At 41.3% G+C, this 25,576-nt stretch overlaps 1 protein-coding gene across 1 annotated transcript in view; it reads left to right on the top strand.

The window, feature by feature from the left end:
* The first annotated feature begins 7,626 nt into the window (after positions 1-7,626).
* The window catches only part of hs3st4 (heparan sulfate (glucosamine) 3-O-sulfotransferase 4), a 113,729-nt gene continuing 95,779 nt past the window's right edge, over positions 7,627-25,576 (top strand). The window contains exon 1 of the mRNA XM_033643930.2: positions 7,627-9,032. Coding sequence (XP_033499821.1) covers positions 8,437-9,032 — 596 coding nt within the window. The 5' untranslated portion in view covers positions 7,627-8,436. The remainder of the gene's footprint in view (positions 9,033-25,576) is intronic.

Here is a 25,576-nt window from a genome sequence, read left to right as displayed (position 1 = left end):
CTCAGACTATGGCAGAGTTCAGAATCAGGTCATTTCATATTAGACGACCCAAATCTCAAGGTGGTGCAGCAGCTCCTGAGCTGTAACTATATTGAGAAAGTGCCTGGAGCCTGATGTATTTTGCATTGACAGCAGAGGAACTTCGTGTTCTTAGAAATTTGGAAGTTTAATTATTTTAAAGTCTTAGGGTTTTTTTTCACCCTTTCTTGGCATAACACAGCCTCTAGCATGTGTTGCACCTTGTGATGATGAATCAGATCCTGAAGGTGCTCGGTTGCCGCATTAGTTCACCGTACAAGCGGTGGCAGGTGTTGTATAAGGTGCAGTTTAGTCGTTAACCTCGTCTGTGCTAACTGCCTCCAGGCTGTGCAGGCTGCATCCTTAGCACAGCCCCCCCTCCAAAAGGAACAAAGCACTGACCACCAATAACTGGTGTGGAGCTTTCTGGTTTAGATTTTATCTGCACCTGGTGATATACAGCACATGTTACGTAAGGCACCTATTGATATTAAAGCAGCTACAACAGGGGTTTTAACTGGTTATGAAACAGTCTCCATTTAATACTGATGCCTCTATATGACCTACAAGCAAACAACACCATCAGTGAGAAGAATGGCTACTTCTATTTAGTGTCTGTCCCCTGATCCGACATCAGACAAAACAATTTATGGCAGGCAGACCAGAGGAGTCTGTGTTTACAATTTCCAGGCAAAGTTTGGCAGTGCGTTAGCCGGTTAAGGGAAGCAAGAGGAGATTTTTCTTTGGAGAATTTAATTTTTCACATCACATTTTGTGGTTATTGCTGACAATGGGGCAGGACCAGCCAAAAGCAAAGGAGAGGAATTGGCTGAAAAAACACAACAAAAAAGCTTAAAATGACATTGATGACGCACCGGTGAGAAAACTAGTTAACCCAGAGGCCAGTACTTTGAAGCAGGATGTTGAGTTAGCGAGATAACTTAAGGGTTAACTTTGTGTTTTCAGTACTTTGACATTGGTTCTCTTTTTACGGGGATACATCACTGTGGTAACTTATGGTGAACAGCTAACCTGCTCCGGAGCAAATGGATCACATCCAGTCAACACCCCAACCTCTGACCAATCAGATCACTGAAGAAATAAATATCCATGAACAAGAGTCTTACTGAGTAGAATAATTTCATTGTTCTTTAAAACAATGCAAGATGATCGCATACAACACAAAACACATGATTTTAGCTTGATTTGAAGTTATGCAAAGTTTATTTTAGTCCACAGTGACAGTGTTGATACTTTTACACTCTGATTCCACCACTGCAGCTCAAAATAACATGAGACACCTGCGTGATGAGATCTGGGATACAACAGATGATATTTTATTTGTAAAATAATCCACACATTGTTAATTGGCTCCAGTTATCATCAGTCATTAAGTACTTTCCCACTCTTTCCACTCTGTTATCCAGACGGCCAATCTTAGGGTTAGTCAGACCAGATAATGAGAAGATATCCTGGGTTATTTGAACTGGCTTCGTAGTACAGGCCTTTGGTCTGTCATCACAGATGGAGAGAACTGCAAGATTTGAAAGGATTCAAAACCAATTGTGAATCGTCCCTCTTCCTCCTGAGGCCTGTACTACGAAGCCAGTTCTACCCAGGATATCTTTTCGTTATCTGGTTTGATTAACTCTAACGTAACTGGTACTACAAAGCTGGTTATTAACTCGTTCAGTCAACTCTGGGTTTTCCTCTCCAGCCACGAACGCGCTCATGTGAAAGAGGCGGGGGTGTTAATTATGAGTGACATCATCAGAACCACGAGTGAAGTAGCCTACTTCGTATTATGTGATATGAAACAGACAACAACATGCAGGCTGCTCTGTTATACCTGAGACTCTGGACTTTTGTTCATGGATACTTATTTCTTCAGTGATCTGATTGGTCAGAGGTCAGAGCTGATACTCTGAAGTTAACCTGCTGCAGAGTTACCACAGTGATTTATCCCTGTAAAAAGAGAATCAGCTTTGTAGTACTGAAAACCCAGACTTGACCAGGCCTCTGGACATGTGTGTATACCTATATGTTTATGAAATACATTGACTTGGTTTTATATGAATATATACATTTATGTTGGTGGCTAACACAAAGCTAGCTAATGCTTTGGCTGATGTGTTTTTACATCATTGCTTTGCATCCTGTAAACAGCAGTGCTCTTAAAAGAAAAATAGTCATTAAAAATAAGATGTGTCTTTCTTTCTTTCACTTCAAATTAAATCATATGCTGGCAGTGTCAAGGTTCTAGGAAACACTTCCACTTCTGTCCACAGGGGCCCCCAAAATCAACACAGAAATGAAAGTTCCTTGTATCTGCTTCAGGAATAAGTTGTCTTAGTATTGTCTATCCAGCTGTATCACTGACTACTGTGGACCAAATATGCCTTCTCTCTGTAATAAAAAAAAATATTCAAATAGAAAAATAAAGCATTGACTGCATTACAACATCTGGACCAGATGTGTCATATGAGTAAAAGAGACACACACATACACTACACTAAAGTAAATTTAGCCCACAGCCTCCTCTAAAGCCTGTGAGCTGATTTATTATAACAAAAATATATTTATACTGAAATAGATGAATAATTCTGCCCTAACTGTGAGTGGATATTGTCAGGATTGGAAATCATAATTGCGGTGGAACTGCAGACACGTTGTGTAGCTGAGACACATTTTTAATTCCAGGTATAAATGTAATATGGATAATTCATATCTGAATACAATCTAGACACGAGGCGAATGTTAATGCAAGCTGCAAAGAGGGCCGCTGTGCTTCGTGTGGCTCACAGCCTCATTGTGATGAACACTGACTGTGTGCTAGTAGATTGTGACTGCAGTGGTGAGCTTGTGCCACGTCTGCTGGAACAAGGAGAAGGGAGAGTCCTTTCCAACCTCCTCTGATGTTTTATGACCTTTAGTTTCTCTTAAATCCTGTTAAGACCTGTTGCCCTTATGTAAAGTAGAACATGTTCATTTGATGTCTTCCTTTTGACACAGCGGGTAAATTCTCCTCCCCACAAAGCAGCTGCTAGGACTAAACTAAACTTCAATAAACTCCATTTTTCCTGAGTGACTGCTTGTTTGTAAATGCAAATAGACACAATCTGAGCACTCAGCTTCCACAGAGAGAGACAATGTCTGAGCGGTTTATGAATGGCTCAGATAACAGACACAACAAAGGGAAGATAAAACGGGTCAATATATTTTCTCTTGTGCTGTGATAATAATTTATCATCAGCACTGAGTAGCGGCAGCCATCTTAATACCACTTCACTTGTGTTGTTAACACTGACACGTTCTGCTGCAACTGCTCGGCAGCCAGAGTGTCTGAGCATGCTCGGAAATCTCTGACAGGGTGACTCTTAGACAGGTAGGAAGTCTGACAACAGTGAGAATTTACAAACGGGACAGTTTGTTGTTAGAGAGCTCTCCGCTTCTCCGAGTGGCAATTTACGAATGCAACAATTTCAACAAACCCATTGAGCTCTCCTACGCTCTCTTGACTGCCAAACACCCAGTAACCATTGTGCTCCAAGCACTTGTCCATGCTTTCCTCCCCCTCGCCCGATCACCTGCATTATTTATGTACAGGTCTAGTTTGCCAATATCAAGATATTCCATATTGGCTGGGACATAACTTTGGAAATAAATCAGAATCAAATCTCCATAAAATATGATCAGTTCAGTCATGCAATAATGATTAGAAACACTATTGCATGACTGAACTGATCATATTTTGTGTTTCTAATCAAGTTTTTGCCAAAGTTTGCATCAGAAACCAACAAAAAAAGTCGTCCTTTAAAGTTGGCATGATACACGGCTGGTTGTCGTTATAGTTTAACAGTGCTCGTCGGCATCAGGGGGAAACACGGCCGGACAAGGACAAAAGTTAAGGTGGCGAAAGTCCGAGTGGAGTAGGCAGGAGGGGTGGTGGATGGGTCCAACAAACGCCGACTTTCATCCGAGAGCGGTGTTTGCGTCCTGTCAGATTCCAAAACCAAACCCTGTTCTTTTTTCCCTACACCTAACCATGTGCTTTTGTTGCCTAAACTCAACCATGTGTTTGTTGTTGAAGGAAAAAAATGTCAATTCATAGTGTTGTACTGAAGTAGTACATTTATTAAATGTCCTGTGAAAATGGAAGTGTATTGTGAAAGAAGACAATGCATGCAACAGGCAGAAGTTGACACAGTGTCCCAGACCATCAACAACCAAAGCACCCAGGGTATGTGGGTGTATGTGTCAACTTTTTTGTGTCTTTTAACAGCAGATACTGCATGTATCCAAGACAAATTTCCTTCGGGACAATAAAGTCTATCTTATCTTATCTTACCTTGTACATCGTATGTGGATGTGGAAAGTCCATGACCAAGCACATCAATATGTGACGAGGTTGGAGCGAGAATGTGTTGCAAATGAAAATATAATTTTCAATCACTTTTTGCTCTGTTTTTGGTCTCTACCAACTCCTGAGGGAAATATGTGACTTTAAGTCTGCCCAGTGCTCCACTTTGTTCACCAGCTAGTCACTAACTATTTCTGTTTTCCATTTGGTGTTGATCAGGTAGTGTAAAACTGTTTTTTAAAAAGCTGTTTTGCTAAAAAATATCTGCCTGCTGCAACTGAAAGTGATTCATTAAGAGCAGACAAAATGAACCAAAACAGTTTAGGAAATATTTTTCACTGTTGGATAGATGGTATGTTCACAGAGCTAGGCTGTCTATGCTGTAGACAGATGTAAATACTTTTGAAATTGGTGCTACATGACCAGAGAAAACAGAGAAAAGGGGCTGTGGCATTTGCTTTTGCTCAAGAGGTAGAAAACCTACAACTACCAGAATGCAATGCACCACACAGGGCCAATAAACTCTCCCGCTGGTGGGTGATGTAATGTGAGTGTGGCCGTTTTTCTACAGGAAACAATATGGCAGCTGGCTAGTTACAAACAGTCTTCAATTCGCTTAATCAGTAAGCTAAAATGTTTCTGAAAACATTTAATACAATCAGTACTGCTAGTTTTACTATTTGAGCTCAGTATTTTCAGCCTCCATTTTGACAACACAGGAACAGTCTGATGCTTTCTGTTTACAAATCTCATATTACAGCCAAACAGTGCACTAAAAAATGTTTCTGAGGAATTTTTTAGACAATGCAGTAACAGAATATTGGTTCATATTTTATCAGCGCTGCTAGTTTACCTTTGATTGCAGTATTTTAAGCCACCATTTTGACAACACAGGAAACAGCATGATGCCAGCTTCCTGTTCACAAATCTCCCATTACAGCCAAACGGTGCACTAAAATGTGTTTCTGAAGACATTTTCGACAATGCAGTAACACAATCTTGGATCATCTTTTATCAGCACTGCTAGTTTTACTGTTTGATGTCAGTATTTTCAGCCTCCATTTTGGCAACACAGGAAACAGCATGATGCCAGCTTCCTGTTCATACATCTCATATTACAGCCAAACAGTGCACTAAAATATGTTTCAGAGGACATTTTAGACAATGCAGTAACAAAATCTTGGTTCATATTTTATCAGTACTGCTAGTTTACCTGTTTGATCGCAGTATTTTTAGCCACCATTTTGACAACACAAAATTAGTATGACACCCACTTTCTGTTCACAAATTTCGTGTTACAGCCAAACAGTGCACTAAATTATGTTCTATGTTCCTGGAGACTTTTTAGACAACACAGTAACAGAATGTTGGTTCATATTTTATCAGTACTGCTAATTGTACCATTTGATCTCAGTATTTTCAGCCTCCATTTTGACAACACAGGAAACAGCATGATGCCAGCTTCCTGTTCACAAATCTCCCATTATAGCCAAACAGTGCACTAAAATGTGTTTCTGAAGACATTTTCGACAATGCAGTAACACAATCTTGGTTCATGTTTTATCAACACTGCTAGTTTTACTGTTTGATGTCAGTATTTTCAGCCTCCATTTTGGCAACACAGGAAACAGTATGATGCCAGCTTCCAGTTCATACATCTCATATTACAGCCAAACAGTGCACTAAAATATGTTTCTGAAGACAATTTTGACAAGATATAGGTAATACAGTAACAGAATATTTGTTTATATTCGATAAGCACTGCCTTGTTTTACTGTTTGACTGGAGTTTGGTCTATATTTAGGAAAGGGAGGGGCAGGTCTCTTGATCCGCTGTATACTCTTTGTGTCCTGGTGGTGGGCATACCAAATTGCAAGGGACAATCTGTAGTGTGCTGGATGACCACGTTTTATTTTATCTGAGAGTTAAGCAGAGAGATCTGCACACTGGTGAGATGGAGGGAAGTTTTCTACAGTTCTTTTACACACACTACCCAACTTTTTATGATACAAAGCTGGTTGAAAATTGGAAAAGTATCCTTTTAAATTGTGGGCCGGAAACCTAAACAGTGAGCTGAAACTGGCTATAAAGCTTTGTAATGCTGAGGGGAGCTGCACTTTGTCACTGTGAGTGACCCCTTTCACATTGTCAAATTGTTTTCACATTGTTTTTTTTTAAAATATTGATAGCCACTTTAGGTTTAGACAGCACCTTGCAATAGCTAGCGTATATTTCCTTTGGGTTCAAAAATCTTGACTCTATGTTTGGAGAGTCAGCGATGAGAAGATGTATTTTCTCTCTGTACTGGTAGCTCTCATTGGATGACATAGATTTTCTGATTCAGTGGAAACGCACTGGCTGAATGCAAAAGAGTTGTCCTTTAGTAACACTGCAACACTCCATAATGAAATGACTTTGTGTCACCCCTGGTTTGCATGCCGAGCCGGCTACAGGCATTTAGAGGAGGCAAATCTGGCCAGGCAGCATATACATATAAATATTTTCTTACATTCCAAACACAGAACTTAAAATATAACAGGGGCTTGCTGTTCTGAGAGGCAGGCGTTGCAAATTATTTGAGACCGGCGCTTAGTGTGACGCTGGCTCTCCTGGTGTGTTGGAGGTGTGTGATGAATGAGATTCTCTAATACAGGGAGACATTTCAGTGGCATGCAATTTTAAATCGTCATATTGCGGCAACAAAGTGTACAAGTTAAGGTCTAGTGAATATTCCCATCAGTAATTATAGTCTGCACCCATGTATAATAAATTCAGTGTATAATACGCCTAAGCAGCATCCCCATCCTCAGCATAATGCAGAACACAGGATTGTTTTCTGCATGTGGTCTCTTGCATTTAGAGAGACATAGAGGAGAACTACACCACCATGACTCATTGATTTAATTTAAAACACAGTGTTGCTCATTATGCAGCTTGATTCTTATAAGATTTGTTCATATTTATCACAGAAACTTATGCACTTGTGCTTCTGTCCTTTTTTTTTTTTTTTTTGCAAATTAACTTATTCATTGCTCCACAAAAAACCAGCAGGGTGCAGACATGAGCTTTCTGTAAAATGCAATCTCTATCAAAATAATCTTTCTGAGGTGGAGTTTTATAGTGAACTTTATACAACACGGGATTCACAATGCAATAAGCTCTCTGCATATTCCCAGCGCTGTAATTCTCATCTCTCCGAGCGCGTCACATGAATGAGGAGAAGCAGCTCTCCACGCAACTATTTCACATGAGGAAATCTGACGTTTATAGCCCTACTTGTGCACGGATAGAGGAAAAAGTGGGTGTACACACTAGTTGTGCTGTGTGGCTCCACAGTGCTTCAGTTCAGATGAGCTCACTCAGCCGATGCGCACATCGTAGGATCCTACCAATCTGAGAAGGCGCAAGGACGGCGAGCAGCAGCCTGGTAGTCAGTGGGAAGAGTGGATGCTTTTGTGCAAAGGCTGCGGACTTTCTGCTCCTCAAAGTAGGAGAATAGAGAGAAGGATTCGCCTCTTGTTGGAAAGATACAATGCTTTTTAGGTTGCCTGGATGGATGTGAAACCAGTCAGACTGGACTGGACTTCGGGCTGAGCGGCTGATGAGAAGAAGAACCCCACTTTAAACACTGTTCATTTTCCCTTTCTCCCCTCCTCTCTCTCTCTCTTTTCCCCTCTTGTTATAAAATGCCAGGATTTCGTCCATCATACTCTGTCCAGTTCAAGCCAGGCTGCTCATTTGGAAGGACGCCAGACATCCAGCCTCTCAAATCTGCAAGTTCAGTCCAATAAATTGTGACATTGTCTGTCAGCCTTGGAATAAGAAATCGATACTCAAGAAAAGGGACGCTGTATTCTTCCGGAATTTTAACGATCCATTTCCCCGCTATCCTTAGAAATATGCGATTTGCTTGGATTAGGTTGGTTTGGTCCGGCTTCACGCTTTTTTAGCTGGAGCAGCGCTGATAGTGACTGATTATTGCTGTTGATTTTGTCCATGCAAGACTCGGGGTGGAAACATGTCTGGCCACTTCTTTGAGAGGATCACTGCTATCAGAGATGGCATTTTGGTCCAGCACTTCGGTTTTCACCTCTAAAGTGCCCCGGAAAATCTTATTCATGTTCACCCTCTCCCTCTCTGTCACCTACTTGTTCTATAGCTTGATGAGCTGCTACAACTCGCTGCAGTTCCCCCTGCAAGAGAACTACGCGTATCAAGGGAGGCTGGTGACGGAGGAGACAACTTTTGTGACATTGAGGGAGAAACTTTACTCCGCTTCCCAGGGCTTTACTGAATTCACCGAGGCCGAGGGAACCACCGCGGTTTCCACCGTAAAGGATCATGCTGAGGCCGAACAAAGGACAGTGGAGTGGATTAGGACTCAGGCGTCTCCAACTAAATCGGCGGCGGCGTATCACACCACCGCTCTGGAGAGAGAGCACCAGGAATTCAGCACCACGGACAGCGAACTCAGGGTGAACTGCACCATGGATTATGGAGAGAAGAAACTTCCCCAAGCCATCATCATCGGGGTGAAGAAAGGGGGGACCAGAGCCCTGCTGGAAGCTCTCAGGGTGCACCCGGACGTGAGAGCCGTTGGGAATGAGCCACATTTCTTTGACAGGAACTACGAGAAGGGGCTGGACTGGTACCGGTGAGTTACCATTTCTGTTTTATCCAGCAACACTCTTCAACTGTGGCCCCATTTTTTCAAATTACGCATACTTAAAGCTGCTGTTTTTCCAAAGCTTGCCTGTGTGTTGCTGTTTTATTGCTTCACACACAGTCACATGTCTTAATTCTTTTCTTGGAGGTAAGAAAATCAGTTTGCAAGAGATTAAAATACATAATAAATCGCAGTGATAATTCTGCATACATATTAATTAAAGTCAATATGTTGTTGTGTGGCAATGCAAACTTTCCAGTCTGTGCTTTCAGCCTCATAACATTATTTTAAGCACATTTTGGATTGTGTAAAAATATATAATCGACTCCATGGGATAGATTTTCACACTCCAGGAAGTTGCAAGTCCCTGCAACTTCATTTTTATCCAGCATACAGTGACATGAATTATTGCTGCCTGGATTTGTAGGGGGGGAAAAGTCATTCAAAAATCCTGCACACTAGTTTTGGGAGGTGTTTTGTAATGCAAATATGATTTAGAAAACTCTGAAATGCTCCTTTAAGAGAGTAAAAATCGTAGAAAGTGAGCTGTTTCATGTTGGGTTAAGAGTCTGAGAGTATACAATTGCATATAGCTGTTAGGCTTTACCTAATTTCTCAATCATAATGTGTGTGATTATATACTGAGCTGAAAAATGCTATATTTTTAGCTCCACGGTCTCAAACAGCAGCTCTTTTCTGTACAGATGATTACACTGTACCAACGTTCTGTCTGTCATATATCAAGTTAGCTGGAGTTTACATGTGACACGTAGATGACAAACACACAAAGAGGAGTGCTTTTGTGTAGTTTTAAGCTTTAAAAATGTCTAGTTGTGAATTGTGCACTCTCAAAACCTAAAATCAGATTTTATTAGACATGTTACATTTTGAATGGAGACACTGTGTGCTTTAGGTGGGTAAAAATGAAGCACAAAACACACTGTGAGAGAATAATAAGAATATGATGTTCACTTTAAATAATTAATATAAATATTTGTGATTTCTAGACGCCATTTTTTCTGAGAAATTGTCTCATTAGCAGTTCATTATTGCTCTGTTTTAGTGTCCCTTACACTCTTACACACATGCACAGTCATGCTCACAAATTGCTGTAAAACAGAGGCAGAGAGTTCATTTGTAGGAGTACATTGTTCATGTGATTTGCACAGCATAGCACATACATTATGTTGTAGGTGTAAGTATTTGAAGGAGATGTGGTGAAGGCGTTTACTCTGTTTTGATCTTCCAAGTCAGCCAGTATTATCTTCCTCTTCACAACAGAACATTCAACCCATCAATTACCAAACCAAATTGCATAGAATTTAGCATGTAATAGTGCTGTAAGTGCTGTATTCTCTCAGACACCTCATGTTTTTGCTTTGCGGCCGATTCTCCAAGGAGTGTGAATTTGTTTACAGCACCTTTCATGTGTGTGATAGTTGACATTCACTTTGAGTCCAGGTTTATTAGCCAGAGAAGAACCTGTTTATCATGTTTATGGGAGGGAAAAAATCAATTTGAAGGGTTCATCTCTGGTCAGCTGGTCGCGGCTCTGTTCAGAGTTGTTCTCTCATAATGATGTTTGACCAAGGGGAATTCAAGATTTTTCTAATGGAGTCAATGAGCTGATGAGAATGACTCTGACTCAAAGTCCCCCCTGTTTCTCCGTGGGTCTGTTGCGCTGGTGTTTGGGTTGCGGAGCATCTGCTTTCATCTCTCTGCATAGACATGGGAGCTCTCGGCTGTTCATTTAGCCTGTGTTAATGCAAGCTGTTTCATTACGCTCACGGTGAAAGGCTCATTAGACAGGAGGATGACATGCTTACATAAATAATAATAAGTGTGCTCGTGTGTTTTAGGGGCCCCTGAGCCACACAAATCCCCTAAAGGAGCTTTAATTTTATATCTGCCATTGTCCTGCATTGAGTGTTCACCTTAGAATGGCGCATTCAGGACGGAAAGACACACAACCTGTTGTCAAATGCTTAAATGGTTGAAAACAATTACGAGTTGAGTCACTTTTTCAGACTCTAATATAAAAATTCATTCAGACCACGTTTGTTTGTTTGCTTCTAAATGATGCATTATACTGCATCTCTCCTCTCTGTCTGCGATGCTCCAGCTAATGTGGACTTAATGGAAGTGAAATTATGATCAGTTACAGATGTTTGCAACCATTTGACATTGGTGTAGTTGAATGAGACCAGTAATCTTGTAAAATGTGATTCATAAATTTGGGCCTGTCTTAGCAACACCTGCTCCACATTTTGATGGATATGATAGACTATGGGGAATGGAACCCAAAGGCATCTTGTGAGCGCTTACATGTACTCAAACGCTCGTTCAGTCTGTTCTCGACGCCGTGAATCCAATGATGCCTCTGTGTTATTGCGCTACAAGCTAGTGTCGACTGATATTTCGCATATTCAGGTTTAGTGATCTTTAGAAAGAGTGTGTGTCTGTGTTTGGGTTGTTGTTCTTTGTGTGTTTAGTGTATTGCTTTTTCTGGTGCTTCCATACTTTGTGTGATGCTCTGGGGGGAAGAAAACAGGATGAAGGCAAATCCATTGAGTTTTGTGCTGTAAATTAAAGAACCTTGAAGCTGTGGACTGAAAAAATACAGTGTGGCTTCATTCAGGCTTGCCTGGAGCCTTTGCCACCAACAGTACTGTTTGGTTCACTGGAGGTCGTGGGTAAGTGGGGTTACTGAATAAGAATGTAACACAGTAAACAAACTGTAAACATGTGTTTATGCCTCTCCAGCTGAATCCTGAACATTTATTCACCACTTCTTTGTCCAGACAAAAAAATTGTTCAAGGATGTTGTCATTATCCCGGTAAATGCCTGACATGGTCAAACATCAGGGACAGATTAAGAAGAATAATAAAAAAGAAAGGCTCTTTTATGCAGGCAGCAGCGCACGCCCCCACCTATTCCACAGCCACTGTGTCAGGAGGTAAAGAAACCACCTGGGTCTCACTGTAGTAGATATATATACAGGCTGCAACTTGCCATCTTATAATGTAAAAAGACTGCATGTTTGTTATATAGGAGGTAATATAAATAATGACACCCAATCAAGTTTCAGGTTATTTGAAAATGAAACATTTAATTAAAAAAAAAAGAAGGTAATTTTGGCACAGCTGCAGCTGAGCTTAGAATCTCTGTGATGTTGTTATGCAGCCCCGTCTCCCAGAAATGACATTTATACACAACTAATATGAACAAGCTATTAAGTTTTGAAGGAAACATCATGTTGAGCAAATTACGTTTTCCATGAACATAATGAGGAAATGTAGCAAATTAAGGTACCTGGCAAGTTGCAAAAATACATTGCAAAAAAGGGTGTAGGTCTCATTTTAACATGGAGTGTGAGGCAGATGAAACAGGAGGTTTCCGGGTCATCTGCAAGAACACTTTGAGCATCAAACACTTAATTTCCTTTATGCTGGTGAATTTTTATGCATAAATGTGTACATTTTCTGCACCAATTAATGGCTTAAAATCCTCTGCTACTTTCATGTTTTAATTGGTGGGGATGAATGCACATGTTGTAAACATTTAGGGGGCATATCCTCTGTGATCCCCACCCAAAATCTGAACATATGTACCACACACATCAGCGACATGGGCATTGAAAACATATTTACAGTTGTTTTCAATCAAAATAGGCGATCCTGCAATACAGTATCAGCTAAAGCATTATTTTTTATTACCTTTTTTTGACTGAAATCACAATTTTTTTCCTAACCTTAATCAAACTGCTTTTGTTGTCCAAACTTAACACAAGAGTGTGGACTTGAATCCGAAAATCTGGTGCCAAGGTCCTGCACTTTGTACTCACACCTTCCTCTTCAACCATGTCCTTCCTGCACAATACATGAATGTAGCGTTTAATTACCTGAAATATACGAGTCACAAGGTGCCACCTGCTACTCAGTTTTTAACACACTCACACACTGATTGAAGCATCATCAGGAGCAATTTGGGGTTCAGTATCTTGCTCAAGGATACTTCGACATGTGGACTGCAGGAGCCGGGGATCGAACCGCTGATCTTCCGTTTGGTGGCTCTACCTCTGAGTCACAGATGCCACTGTTGCTACAGCAAAGTAAATAAGAACGCAACATACAAACATAGTTTCTAGACGACAGGGTTGTGATGTGCAAGAGAAGGCATGGTAAATTGTAGACAAAATCTCAACGCCACAGTATATTATTCTTTAAGACAAGAGAACATATACTTAAGTCCTATTTTTACATGACTTTATTACATACAGTTGAGCCGTAACAATAACACAGTTTGTATAAAACTGGCCCCTTACTGACTCTGTTAGCAGCCAGAGGGATTTAGCAAAATGAGCAAAAGTAGCTAGAACTATTAAGCATGAAATACTAAGTAGGTAGTCCATCATATTTAGAGTTTCCTGATCTAAAAGAGGGTCCTTTGTATTTTTTTGTAGTATTTTGTCTTTGAGTCTCATTCCCAGGTCGTCAAATAACGACACTTTGGGTTGGTAGTTGAACTGAACCACTAACCCAGAGGGTTGGTATTTGACGATGTGGGAATGAGACTCAACAATAAACAGTCTTTCCCAAAAGTTGCATACAGTACCTTTAAAGTTTAATTTGGTCTATAAACAATTCCTAACGGTGATCACTTCTGGATGTGGAAAAGTTTTAGCCATCTGTATAAACACAGACTCCCACGTCCATAAAAATGTCTGCCCAAATCTATTCCATATCTAATATTCACATCAGGATTCAAAGTTTAGCGTTGGGCTGGTGTGAGCCGCCATTGAAGGGCCCAGATTGGTGATTGGTGCTGCTTTCCTGTTTTTAGCACTCTTGGACAGTTTCTCCAGTGCGTTTTGGGCTTACTTGAACAAGCAATTAGCAATGTAGTGCCATCATTACCGTACACAGAGGACTTTCATCAGCCAATTGGCGCTTTTAATGTTGCCTCTATTTCTGAGTAAAGAGGATGAGCCACCACCACAAGGATTCAACTTATCTGTTCTCTTGAGCATGCCCCAACCTGGTGCAAACGCCCATCCTGGAACGGGAAGCGTTTGATGCATGATGACCAATGCAGCAAATGTTACTCCGGCTCTGTGCCAGCATTCATATACTTTAGTGGGAAGATAATGTGCCTCATAAATTGTGCTAAAGAATGTCATTGATTATCGATTATACGTGGAGATTTATGCCTGCCGTGGGTGAGCGTTCTCAGCAGGAATTCACACTAGTTAGAGACCGGCCTAATGAGGGCTTATTAGTGAGGTTGACTGCTTGATATTTTCGGCGTTTTGCAAAATGCCAAACAAATAGTGGCTACATTAGTGCTAACAAATAGGGTTTGAAAGGAGCAACTGTCGGAGCACAAAGCTGGAGAGAACAAAAAAAAATAATCACAAAAATGTCCAACTGCTGTCTGAAAAACTTTACCATGTATTAATAATTATTTGAGACAGGTAGAAAACCCACGGTGACATCAATTACAGCGGAATCTTGTTGACACAGCGGATATTTTTCTGATTTAAAAATGGTTGAACTATTACACTGCAAAATAGGGAAACACACATTCTGAAGCACTTTAACATTTGAGTTATTAACAGTGGCAGTATCACTCCGCTGCATTGCTAAAAAATAACACCAACAGTGTCAGATTGTCCAACTTAGATTAATTCCAGTTGAAAAGTGTTTGTGACCAGATCAAATAATTCAGCAAGAGGAATGAGGTTTCTCATCTATTGAGGCCCAATTGAAATCTGCTCTGCATTGATGTGTGAACTGGACAGTCAGCAAAGTAGGAGCAGTCATATCAGTCTTTTCACGAGGAGTAAGAATGGCTTTCTTCATGCTGAAATAACCTGGTACAGTGCAATTGTGTTGCGGAATATGCTCTGTAATAATGGAATTATATCATAAATATGTAATTGACTAATGTTAAATGTTAAAGCATGAATTCGTCCTCAACCATCTCCTGCAATTTATTAGCAAAGCTAAGGTTCAAGGTAATGAAAAGTACATCACATGCTGTATGTTTGTATTCTAACTTTAGGCATTATCAGTATCTATATCTGCCAGAGGTGCAAAAAGTTGAACTGATACCTATCAAAAAATCAATACAGGAGTCAGAGACACAGCTACATCGACATAGAACCACAGATCCGAACCAAATTCTATGTGAAATTTATCAAAAATCAATATGTCTGTGAAACACGGATCTTAAAAGTTCAAGTAACTCTGTCTCTGTGCCCTTGTGCGTCTGGTGTGTGTGTATTATTATGTGTGTGTATCCCGCAGCTCGCGTGCCAGGAGAGCTTGTGAACATACAGTGGCTACTTTAAGACATAAGAATGGCCTCTTCCTTATTTCCTAACCCCCTACTATGGTGCCCTTGATTTGACCACACCCATCTTTGAGCTCAGCCTTGACTGTGATCTCAACTACACAGCTATAAGAGTTTCTGTGGTAGTTCCCACTACAATAGGTGTCACCAAGACTACATTTTGCCATGACGACACACAGACTCACAAGATGAAAACCAGCTACTGGTGAATATTCTGGTGGCACCACTGACTTTATTTCTAATCTAAGAGGGTGGCATAATGCAGAATAATAGGGTTCTGACTAGGGATGGGAATTGATAGGATTTCATTGATATCAATGCCATTATCGATTCTGCTTATCGATCCGATTCTTTATTGATACCCTTATCGATTCCTCCTGTGAATTAATGATATCACCTCCTGTTGTTTGTAACCCAATACATCTGCTTTCAGAACGTTTTATTATGAACCTTAAAGCCATGGTCTAGTTTAGAAAGATGATGAGAAAGATTTGAGAAAAAGCATCCCCAGCCTGAGTGTGTCAACATCACGCAGCTAGTGCAGCTAACTCAGGTGAGGCAGCTAACGCAGCTAGCCCAGCATATTATAACAACAAATAGTGTGCAAATCAACTCAACTGCCCTCATCTTACCATCCTTGGTGTTCCCATGAAATCCGACAACAGGAGCGGGGATGCGCCGAAGCTCCACAGTGAGCTAGCAGCTCCAGGGAGGCTAACAACAACAGCGCCCTGCCCGCCGTCCACCTGGAGCGGGGATGCGCTGAAGCTCCACAGTGAGCTAGCAGTATGGCGGGTGGATAGTGCCACGGTAATCCTACCGCAGGAGACTCTCGTGTGACATCAACGTCTGAACTGGCTGACTTACTCCCCCCCTCCCCCCCCCCGCACACGCACACGCACAATGTCAACTTTCTAATTCACATCAGTTCTGGTCTCCATAAATCAGTTCTGTTTGCATGGGCATTCAAACATGATTTTTTACATAACAATCTTCCACAGTTGCAATAACGGCAATATTTTTGTTTTTACCTTCACATTAAATGTTATGGAAGACTTTGCACCGACCTCCAAAATGTTTGCTTTTGATTCTGTCACGATCAAGACGGTGTCAAATTTCACTTATGTTTTTAACATTTCTAATGTACTGCGGTCTCTAAGCACTTGATGGTACTGTTGCATTGTTTGTATATCAATTTCAGCAATGAAGTTAAGGAGGAAAAATTGAGTCTCGTTTATTGAACTTTGCGGACAGTTTGTGTGTAAGTTAATATCTTAATATAATAACATAGCAATAGGTCACAAGGGTGCAGATTGCTTACTTAAGTGCAATCAATAGGCTACTCACAGAATTTTCAATTTTCCAGCTGTTTGATTTGCCACAAAGAACTTAACACGTGAAATGCAAAATAACAAAAAAAAAAAAACACCTCTATTTAACATTGAATAGTTTAACAGTAGGCCTAATGTAGGTGTCTGGTTTGTGAGCAGGAAGATAACTCCTTACTAATTTATCCTTGATGGTGGGGGCCCTTCTAAAACTGATACCCGGCGGTTCAGGGAATACCTCTTGTAAAGAAGGGTCACTCTCAATGATATCCCAGTTTTTCTTTATAATGTGTTTGATCTGGACAGCTTCTTTGCTGTAGCGAGTGACAAAATAGGGTTTCTGAACTTGTTCCTGTTTAGGTTTAGGGCTGAGCAAATCCCTCCTCTCCAGTGATAAAGCTCTATTATGAGCCTGAGTAAGAAGCTCAGATTTATACCTTCTCTGTCTAAAACGCTGCTGCATGTCCATGGACTGATTTAAAAAATCCTGATCAGAATCACATATACGTCTTAATCTTTGCATTTGTCCATAAGGGATATTCTTAATGAGCAACGGGGGGTGAAAACTGTCTGCATGCAATACAGTGTTGCGGTCAGTTTTCTTTCTAAAAATGGAGGTGTGCAAGTACCCTTGGTCATCTTAAATAAAATACTTATATATATATTAAGTACTGAGTATTTTTGCATTGTGGTATTGATACTTTTGATCTAAGTAGCCTACTTCTTCCAACACTCAACACTGTAACTACAACAATCATTGAACAATGGCACCATCTAGTGGATAAGATCCGCAATAGACGTTCCCACGGAAACATTGTTAAATTTGGACATGGACTTTTAAATTTTGCAATTTTGAAAGCAGGGCACAGCTTAGACACACTGTCGAAGACTGACCGTCGAAACCGGTTTGTGTGAGTAGCCAGTACCAGTGAGGCATTAAAGATATCAGGAGTGTTGCTGGCTTCTTGTTCTTTTCACACAGCTTAGCCCTAGTCTATTCAGCGCAATTTCAATGCAGCAACTGCTCAAAAGAAAAACAAAAAGTGAATCCAAAGGATGAGCATAGTACAGGCTATGCACTGTACTCTGTAGTTCCCAATATACACAAAAATAAAGACATGTTAACATATAAAACATGTAAGCTATTGAAAGACTTGAATTCACTCAGTTAAGCTAGGGAAAGTCACACTGACGACGGCGTACAAGGGGATCGACGTACTTTTTTTTTCTTCCAACTTTATTGAAAGTTGGAACAACAACAAACAATTCAGTCATTCCAGCTCACGTTTCCTTACAATAGAGTTACACATACAGTACAGGCCAAAAGTTTGGACACACCTTCTCATTCAATGCGTTTTCTTTATTTTCATGACTATTTACATTGTAGATTCTCACTGAAGGCATCAAAACTATGAATGAACACATGTGGAGTTATGTACTTAACAAAAAAAGGTGAAATAACTGAAAACATGTTTTATATTCTAGTTTTTTCAAAATAGCCACCCTTTGCTCTGATTACTGCTTTGCACACTCTTGGCATTCTCTCCATGAGCTTCAAGAGGTAGTCACCTGAAATGGTTTTCCAACAGTCTTGAAGGAGTTCCCAGAGGTGTTTAGCACTTGTTGGCCCCCTTGCCTTCACTCTGCGGTCCAGCTCACCCCAAACCATCTCAATTGGGTTCAGGTCCGGTGACTGTGGAGGCCAGGTCATCTGCCGCAGCACTCCATCACTCTCCTTCTTGGTCAAATAGCCCTTACACAGCCTGGAGGTGTGTTTGGGGTCATTGTCCTGTTGAAAAATAAATGATCGTCCAACTAAACGCAAACCGGATGGGATGGCATGTCGCTGCAGGATGCTGTGGTAGCCATGCTGGTTCAGTGTGCCTTCAATTTTGAATAAATCCCCAACAGTGTCACCAGCAAAACACCCCCACACCATCACACCTCCTCCTCCATGCTTCACAGTGGGAACCAGGCATGTGGAATCCATCCGTTCACCTTTTCTGCGTCTCACAAAGACACGGCGGTTGGAACCAAAGATCTCAAATTTGGACTCATCAGACCAAAGCACAGATTTCCACTGGTCTAATGTCCATTCCTTGTGTTTCTTGGCCCAAACAAATCTCTTCTGCTTGTTGCCTCTCCTTAGCAGTGGTTTCCTAGCAGCTATTTGACCATGAAGGCCTGATTCGCGCAGTCTCCTCTTAACAGTTGTTCTAGAGATGGGTCTGCTGCTAGAACTCTGTGTGGCATTCATCTGGTCTCTGATCTGAGCTGCTGTTAACTTGCGATTTCTGAGGCTGGTGACTCGGATGAACTTATCCTCAGAAGCAGAGGTGACTCTTGGTCTTCCTTTCCTGGGTCAGTCCTCATGTGTGCCAGTTTCGTTGTAGCGCTTGATGGTTTTTGCGACTCCACTTGGGGACACATTTAAAGTTTTTGCAATTTTCCAGACTGACTGACCTTCATTTCTTAAAGTAATGATGGCCACTGGTTTTTCTTTAGTTAGCTGATTGGTTCTTGCCATAATATGAATTTTAACAGTTGTCCAATAGGGCTGTCGGCTGTGTATTAACCTGACTTCTGCACAACACAACTGATGGTCCCAACCCCACTGATAAAGCAAGAAATTCCACTAATTAACCCTGATAAGGCACACCTGTGAAGTGGAAACCATTTCAGGTGACTACCTCTTGAAGCTCATGGAGAGAATGCCAAGAGTGTGCAAAGCAGTAATCAGAGCAAAGGGTGGCTATTTTGAAGAAACTAGAATATAAAACATGTTTTCAGTTATTTCACCTTTTTTTGTTAAGTACATAACTCCACGTGTTCATTCATAGTTTTGATGCCTTCAGTGAGAATCTACAATGTAAATAGTCATGAAAATAAAGAAAACGCATTGAATGAGAAGGTGTGTCCAAACTTTTGGCCTGTACTGTATATGACAGCATAACAAGAGTTAAACAAAAGAGAGAACAATCGAATTAACAATAAAAAATAAATACATTTCTTGGTGACAGACCTCGTAATCCCATGAGAATTATAATTGTTGTGACAGATCATTGGTTGAAAATTTCTGAGTGTATAGGCCTTATTTGTAATTAACTTCAGACAAGGGGACGTACTTTGGTGACGACGTACTTTGGTGACGACGTGCTTTGGTGACGACGTACTTTGGTGACGACGTGTGTTTCAGACGTTTATTTTTGTTAGTAATTCTAACATATGCCGTTGTCACGTCGCCGTCAATACACGTTCTTTCAATGCACTCGCCGTGAAGTCGCCGCCGGTCTCTCATCTGCTGTCCCATTCACTCCCATTCAAAAATCCACACGGTCAGGCAGTGACGGAAGGGGAGGTTGCTCCTTCTCCTTCTCCTGGTAATCCTTGCATTGGCACTATCCACCCGCCATACTAGCAGCTCCAGGGAGGCTAACGACAACAGCGCCCCGCCCGCCGTCCACCTGGAGCGGGGATGCGCCGAAGCTCCACAGTGAGCTAGCAGCTCCAGGGAGGCTGACAACAACAGCGCCCCGCCCGCCGTCCACCTGGAGCAGGGATGCGCCGAAGCTCCACAGTGAGCTAGCAGCTCCAGGGAGGCTAACAACAACAGCGCCCCGCCCGCCGTCCACCTGGAGCAGGGATGCGCCGAAGCTCCACAGTGAGCTAGCAGCTCCAGGGAGGCTAACAACAACTGAAGTGAAGCTACGGCTTTGACCGCTTCTGTCTCTCTGCCATTACGCTTTCTTTGTTTTTGAACGGGCTGCTGACTGACGAGCATAGATTCGGCGTAATGAAAAGAATCGATAAGGGAATCGTTAAGCATAAAGGCTAATGATGTCGATGAATTGGACCAGTTGGAACCGGTTCTTAACAGGAACCGGTTCTCGATTCCCATCCCTAGTTCTGACATAGATGAAATTAGAGTAGAATGGACATTCCCATTCAAATCAACGTAGCAGGAGTGGTGAATAGACCCTTTTAGGGCCAACGTCACGATGACATCATTTTACTAAATCGAGACAAAACAAAAGTTGCCACCACAGGGCTGTAGGCTACATAAGAGTCTTAAAATGTCGTCTTGTTGTGTTATTGGGTGAGTTGTGAAGAGGAATATTGGATTTCTCCATAACACTGACTTTTTAGCAAATTAGCTAACGTTAGCTTTGCTAGCAAAACACAACAGAGGAAACAATTCAGGTGTCAAATCTCCTTTGTAAGACTGGCATCAACCACAAAGCTGGCCATCCCACCTTCAGCAATCCTATCAAATCATCCATCCACTGAGTGAGAGCGGATACGGATTAGCCAGTCTGGTCCAGTTGGTCAGTGTTTGTTTCGTGGTCCCAGAGAGTGAGTGACCCAACTGGGTGCGTTCGTAAATTCAGTCTGACCCTCTACACTAAAATGAGAGCCCTGCTGGTCAAAGAAATGGAATGTTTTATGTCTTTATGAGTTAATGAATGGTTAAGTTCATCACTCATTTACTCCGCTCAATGCTCTGCTGAGTGCCTAGCTCTGGATAACTGAATGGTACATTTCGACAACACTCCGGATTATGAACGGCTCAGTTCGGAATGAGTATTTCTGAAAGCACCACTTCTATCATCTTCCTCCATTGTTGAAAATAAGCCAACAGAACTTGCTAGCTAGCGCTAGCTAGTGTCTGTGAAGAATTGTTTTGCCTCCAGCTAAGCCCCGCCCACCAAAAAAGGTCATACTGTTTATTAACAATAAAAGAGTTGTTTCTACCAAACCAGAGTTGGTAATCGTTGTAACAGTGGTCTAACTAGATAACTAACAAGACTAACTAAGACAGTTTTATTTGTTTCTGTCGAGGCTGAATAAAGTGTGTTTTAAAATGAGTTAACAACGCAATTAAGCTAACCTAAGTCTTAGTTCGGTGAATAGGTGTATGGTTGTATTTTTCTATTTAATAAGGACAATAGGTGTAAGAATAGGTCAAAACGGTCCAAGTCGTGAGTGTGACACACTTTTCGGCCCCACTAATGTGTTGTCACTGTAACAACTGGCAACAATCACCATTTTCTTTTGTAGTAGTCAAATAACCATGTCAAGCAGTCCGTTCTGCTCTCATTCTATTTCTACTGGTGCTGATGTAAAAATAACCTGATAGATTTTTGTTGAATCTGATTTGGATCCCAATAATTGACCATAGCTATTACACATTAAATTAGTGGTTCCCAACTGGTGGGTCAGGGTCCAAATTGGGTCACAGGTCCATTCTGAAAGGAATGTGACTCACAGAAGTGTCAAGTTTGTAAAAAACACACTTAATTTTAAAGTGCAGTGAATTTCCAGTGCAGAGGTTTTATTTTGAAGTGCTGTTTCCTGCTGTAGTGAGAGTGTGTCTGACCAAGAGCTGCTTGACAGAGACAGCAAACTAGCTCGACGACATGTTTGACGCTAACTAATAAGTAAGTACAGTTGGGAACCACTGTACTTAATCATCTGAGAGGACCAGATACACACCCTTCACATTTACTCCACATAAAACACCGAAAAACATATTTTGTGCTTTTCGTCCATTAAAATGAGTAAAACTTACAATTCACTAAAATGAACTGTCCATCCAATTAATCTGCGTATATTAATAAGCCTGTTTATAGTTTTACACTCAGTCCCCAATACTTGGTCAAAAGCCATAAATTAAACTTCTCTTGTAAAATTTTCCAGTATAAGACTTAACAGGATATAAAATCGATTTTTATACTGTACTTCATCAAATGACTGTCACTAAGAGAAGGCCTATATACTCTGAAGTAACAGCAGCCGGGAGAAAGACAACACAGCCATGTGTGAAGAAACATTTTCTTCTCTGAAACAGGCAGTGTACATCCTGCATAACAAACCACAAATAGCTACCCCTGAATAACTTATCACTCTGTTGGCCTGCTGTTAACACACTACAGCTGCCACCTTCTGTAACGCCGAGTTTCACCACAGACTCCATGGATTTGACCCAATGTAAAAGGATTTATTGCCAAGCTCACCTGTTTATGAGGTGAATACATCATTTATCAAAATCACAGCCTCACAGTCGGGACAGCGCTAAATTAAGAGCATATTTTAAGGAGAAAAAGACGAAGCAACAGCAGGTCATAATCTAAACAACTTTTTTTTTAACTACTTTCATGACTTTCATCGTGCTGCACAGAATCCTGAACCCGATTTATGAGCATTAATGAATAATAAAGATTATGATAGTCACTTGAAATTTAGATATCTCTCATCAACATGTGAGAAAATCCCTGCCAAAGGTCTGCGTAACATTTCCAGTGTATCCTTTGTCTCCTCTGCACAGTATTTATACATAAGATAAATCAGCTCACTGTGAACCAGAACCAAAGTTTTACTGAGGTTTGCAAGCTCTAATATCTCTGTGTTATTAAAATGACACTTTAACCCCCTATGCAATAAAAGCTGAGGGGATGTGCCTATAAATCTTTGGAGCAGTGTTCTTATCCTTTCAGGGCTGCATTCCTGTGCTGAGAAACGAGTCAGCAGTAGCATTCAGCTCTGTGGTGATTAGTCCCACTAGATATTGTTTTTATTCCAGCATACACGGAAACTATTTTACTTTTGTTGCTGACTTTTTTGGCAACCATCTTTTCTAGCTGCCTTGCAAGACGTGGCCTTTTAAAGGCATGTCATAGAATTACCCTTGCCATTTTCAAGGACTTTTCTCTTTGTGAGAGTTGTAATGTGCTCTAATCAATAGATCCTGCACAGCTAGGAAACTTCTACCTCAACCAAGGTCATACAATAGAGTCCTTACACTCCTCACCTTATCAAAGAAATGGATCCTTTCTTTGCACAGTGAAAAATTCCCATCTTTCTTTTTTTGAAATATTAAAGTCTATTCATGAGGTGGTGTCAGTGTACCGCGTCAGATTCAGCTGCTGTGGGACTTTGTAGGAACAGTGTGTACTGCAGCACAGGCTTTAGTGTACCTGCAACCTCCGGTCATAAGACAGGACCTGGTGACAGGGGGTGTGTAATGGAGACATGGATCCACTGCCGAGCCCAGCAGCCGAAAGTCTAAATCCAGCGTTTATCCCTTGTTTAGCCCTGCTTTCCCTCTCTCAGCTGCTCCATGGGCAGCTTAGCCCCTGACTCTTGCCACCTGACTGGGAGCCCATGACTCCACTCAGTGGGGAGATGGGAAAGAGCAAGGTGGGCCAGATCCCCGAGTAGGCAGGATGCCATCCCTTCCAGCTGGGCCTGTGTGCTGCTGCAGTGCCTCCCTGTCCCGCGCCTTCCCAACATGGCAGAATCTGCCTACGCCTGATAAGACGGCGCCAAGACTCACAAGGACGCACCTCTGAGTGCTCTGATGCCAGTGCTGCAGTTGTGGAATTAAACTTTTTAATTAGCAGCATACCCCTGTGCTGTCAAGAGAGTGGACCGCTTCAGTACAGTCTTTCTCATTGCCCACCCTCTTTCCACTTGATTAAACTCCCAAGCATCATGGAGCTCTGAGGTTCCAGTTACCACAGGAGCAATCATGTTTATTTCTTGTTTGAGGATCTTTTCAGATGCAGCATAGCACAAGAAAATTACTCATTATATCCCACAGCCTGAGAGAGCGGCCTTTTTCCTCCTGCTCTACCTCACACCCAGTGGCATATAAATCATTTTATTGAACAGTAAAGCCTATTACACTTCCATGTTATTCCTGTCCACCCTGTTGAATCAACAGTATGATGAAGTCATCTCCTCCATGAGCAAGAAGTGACTTCTTATTGTAGATGGCCACTCCTCAGTGATTATCAAACCAGCAACTGATTGTGAAGGGTAATGATAGAGTACCAGTGAGTGCCTGTGCAATCTTAAAGGTAAAACTACACATCCATGTACAGTATTTTATGTCATTTTAGTTACACTGTTAATGGTCTCTTTACTGGAAAAGTGTTTACATCATTCTATCGAGTTATAGAAATTCTACACACTGCATGTGTGTGTGTGTATTTATGTATTTATCCAGTGGAAATCACTTCTATAAAGTTTATGTGAAGGGTCATTCCTGGACATGTTGGCTCCCCAGACCTTGAGGGGAGTAATCTTCAAATGACAGCGTAAAGTCATCAGCATATAATCTGTCAAGTAGTATATTTTCATGCACACTAGTCCCTTGTTTGTCTTATCCTGGCCAGCCAGCAGGTTTGGAAGGCATGTTTCCTTCAAATATTACAAAAAAATTACCGCATTTATCCAGCCAGAAACTGTAAAACCAGAAATTATCATCACATTTCCAAAATGTGATGATCCTTGAACACATCATGCACACCAATTGCTTCCACGTCAGAAAACATAATCAAATCCAAGCCTAAAATAGTGATATTTCATCAAAATCACTTTTTTTCTCATTTAAAATTTTGCCAAAAATAAACTGTGTGCACAAACTGAATCCTGTAAAAAACACTGAAAACTGAAACACTGAATACTGCGTTTCTGTACGCATGACAGCAATGAAAAACCAAGGCTTTTTTCATCTCCAGGATATCGTTTTCAACCTATATGCCCATGTTGCTAATGCTGGTGTTGTGTTGAAGTCTGTTTCCTCGTCAATACGTGTTTCCCAATACCTACACCTTCCCCAGCTGTAATCAGAGAAGGGCGCGGTACGCATTGATGGGAGGTAAACACAGCAGAAGAGGAACAGACTTTGATACAACATCCGCTGCGAGTATGCTTTGATGTGTGTGTGTGCACATGTACGTGCGTGTGTGCATGTGAAAAAAACCAGCTGTTAGTATTGGTGATAACTTCTACTCCTGTTTGGTGCATTGGCTCCAATACCTACATGTGGTGTGAATATATATTTT

Source organism: Epinephelus lanceolatus, chromosome 18 (genome assembly GCF_041903045.1).
Source record: "Epinephelus lanceolatus isolate andai-2023 chromosome 18, ASM4190304v1, whole genome shotgun sequence".
Taxonomy (NCBI): Eukaryota; Metazoa; Chordata; class Actinopteri; order Perciformes; family Serranidae; genus Epinephelus; species Epinephelus lanceolatus.
The sequence above is the reverse complement of the archived record's forward strand: the minus strand, read 5'-3'. Positions and strand labels throughout refer to the sequence as shown.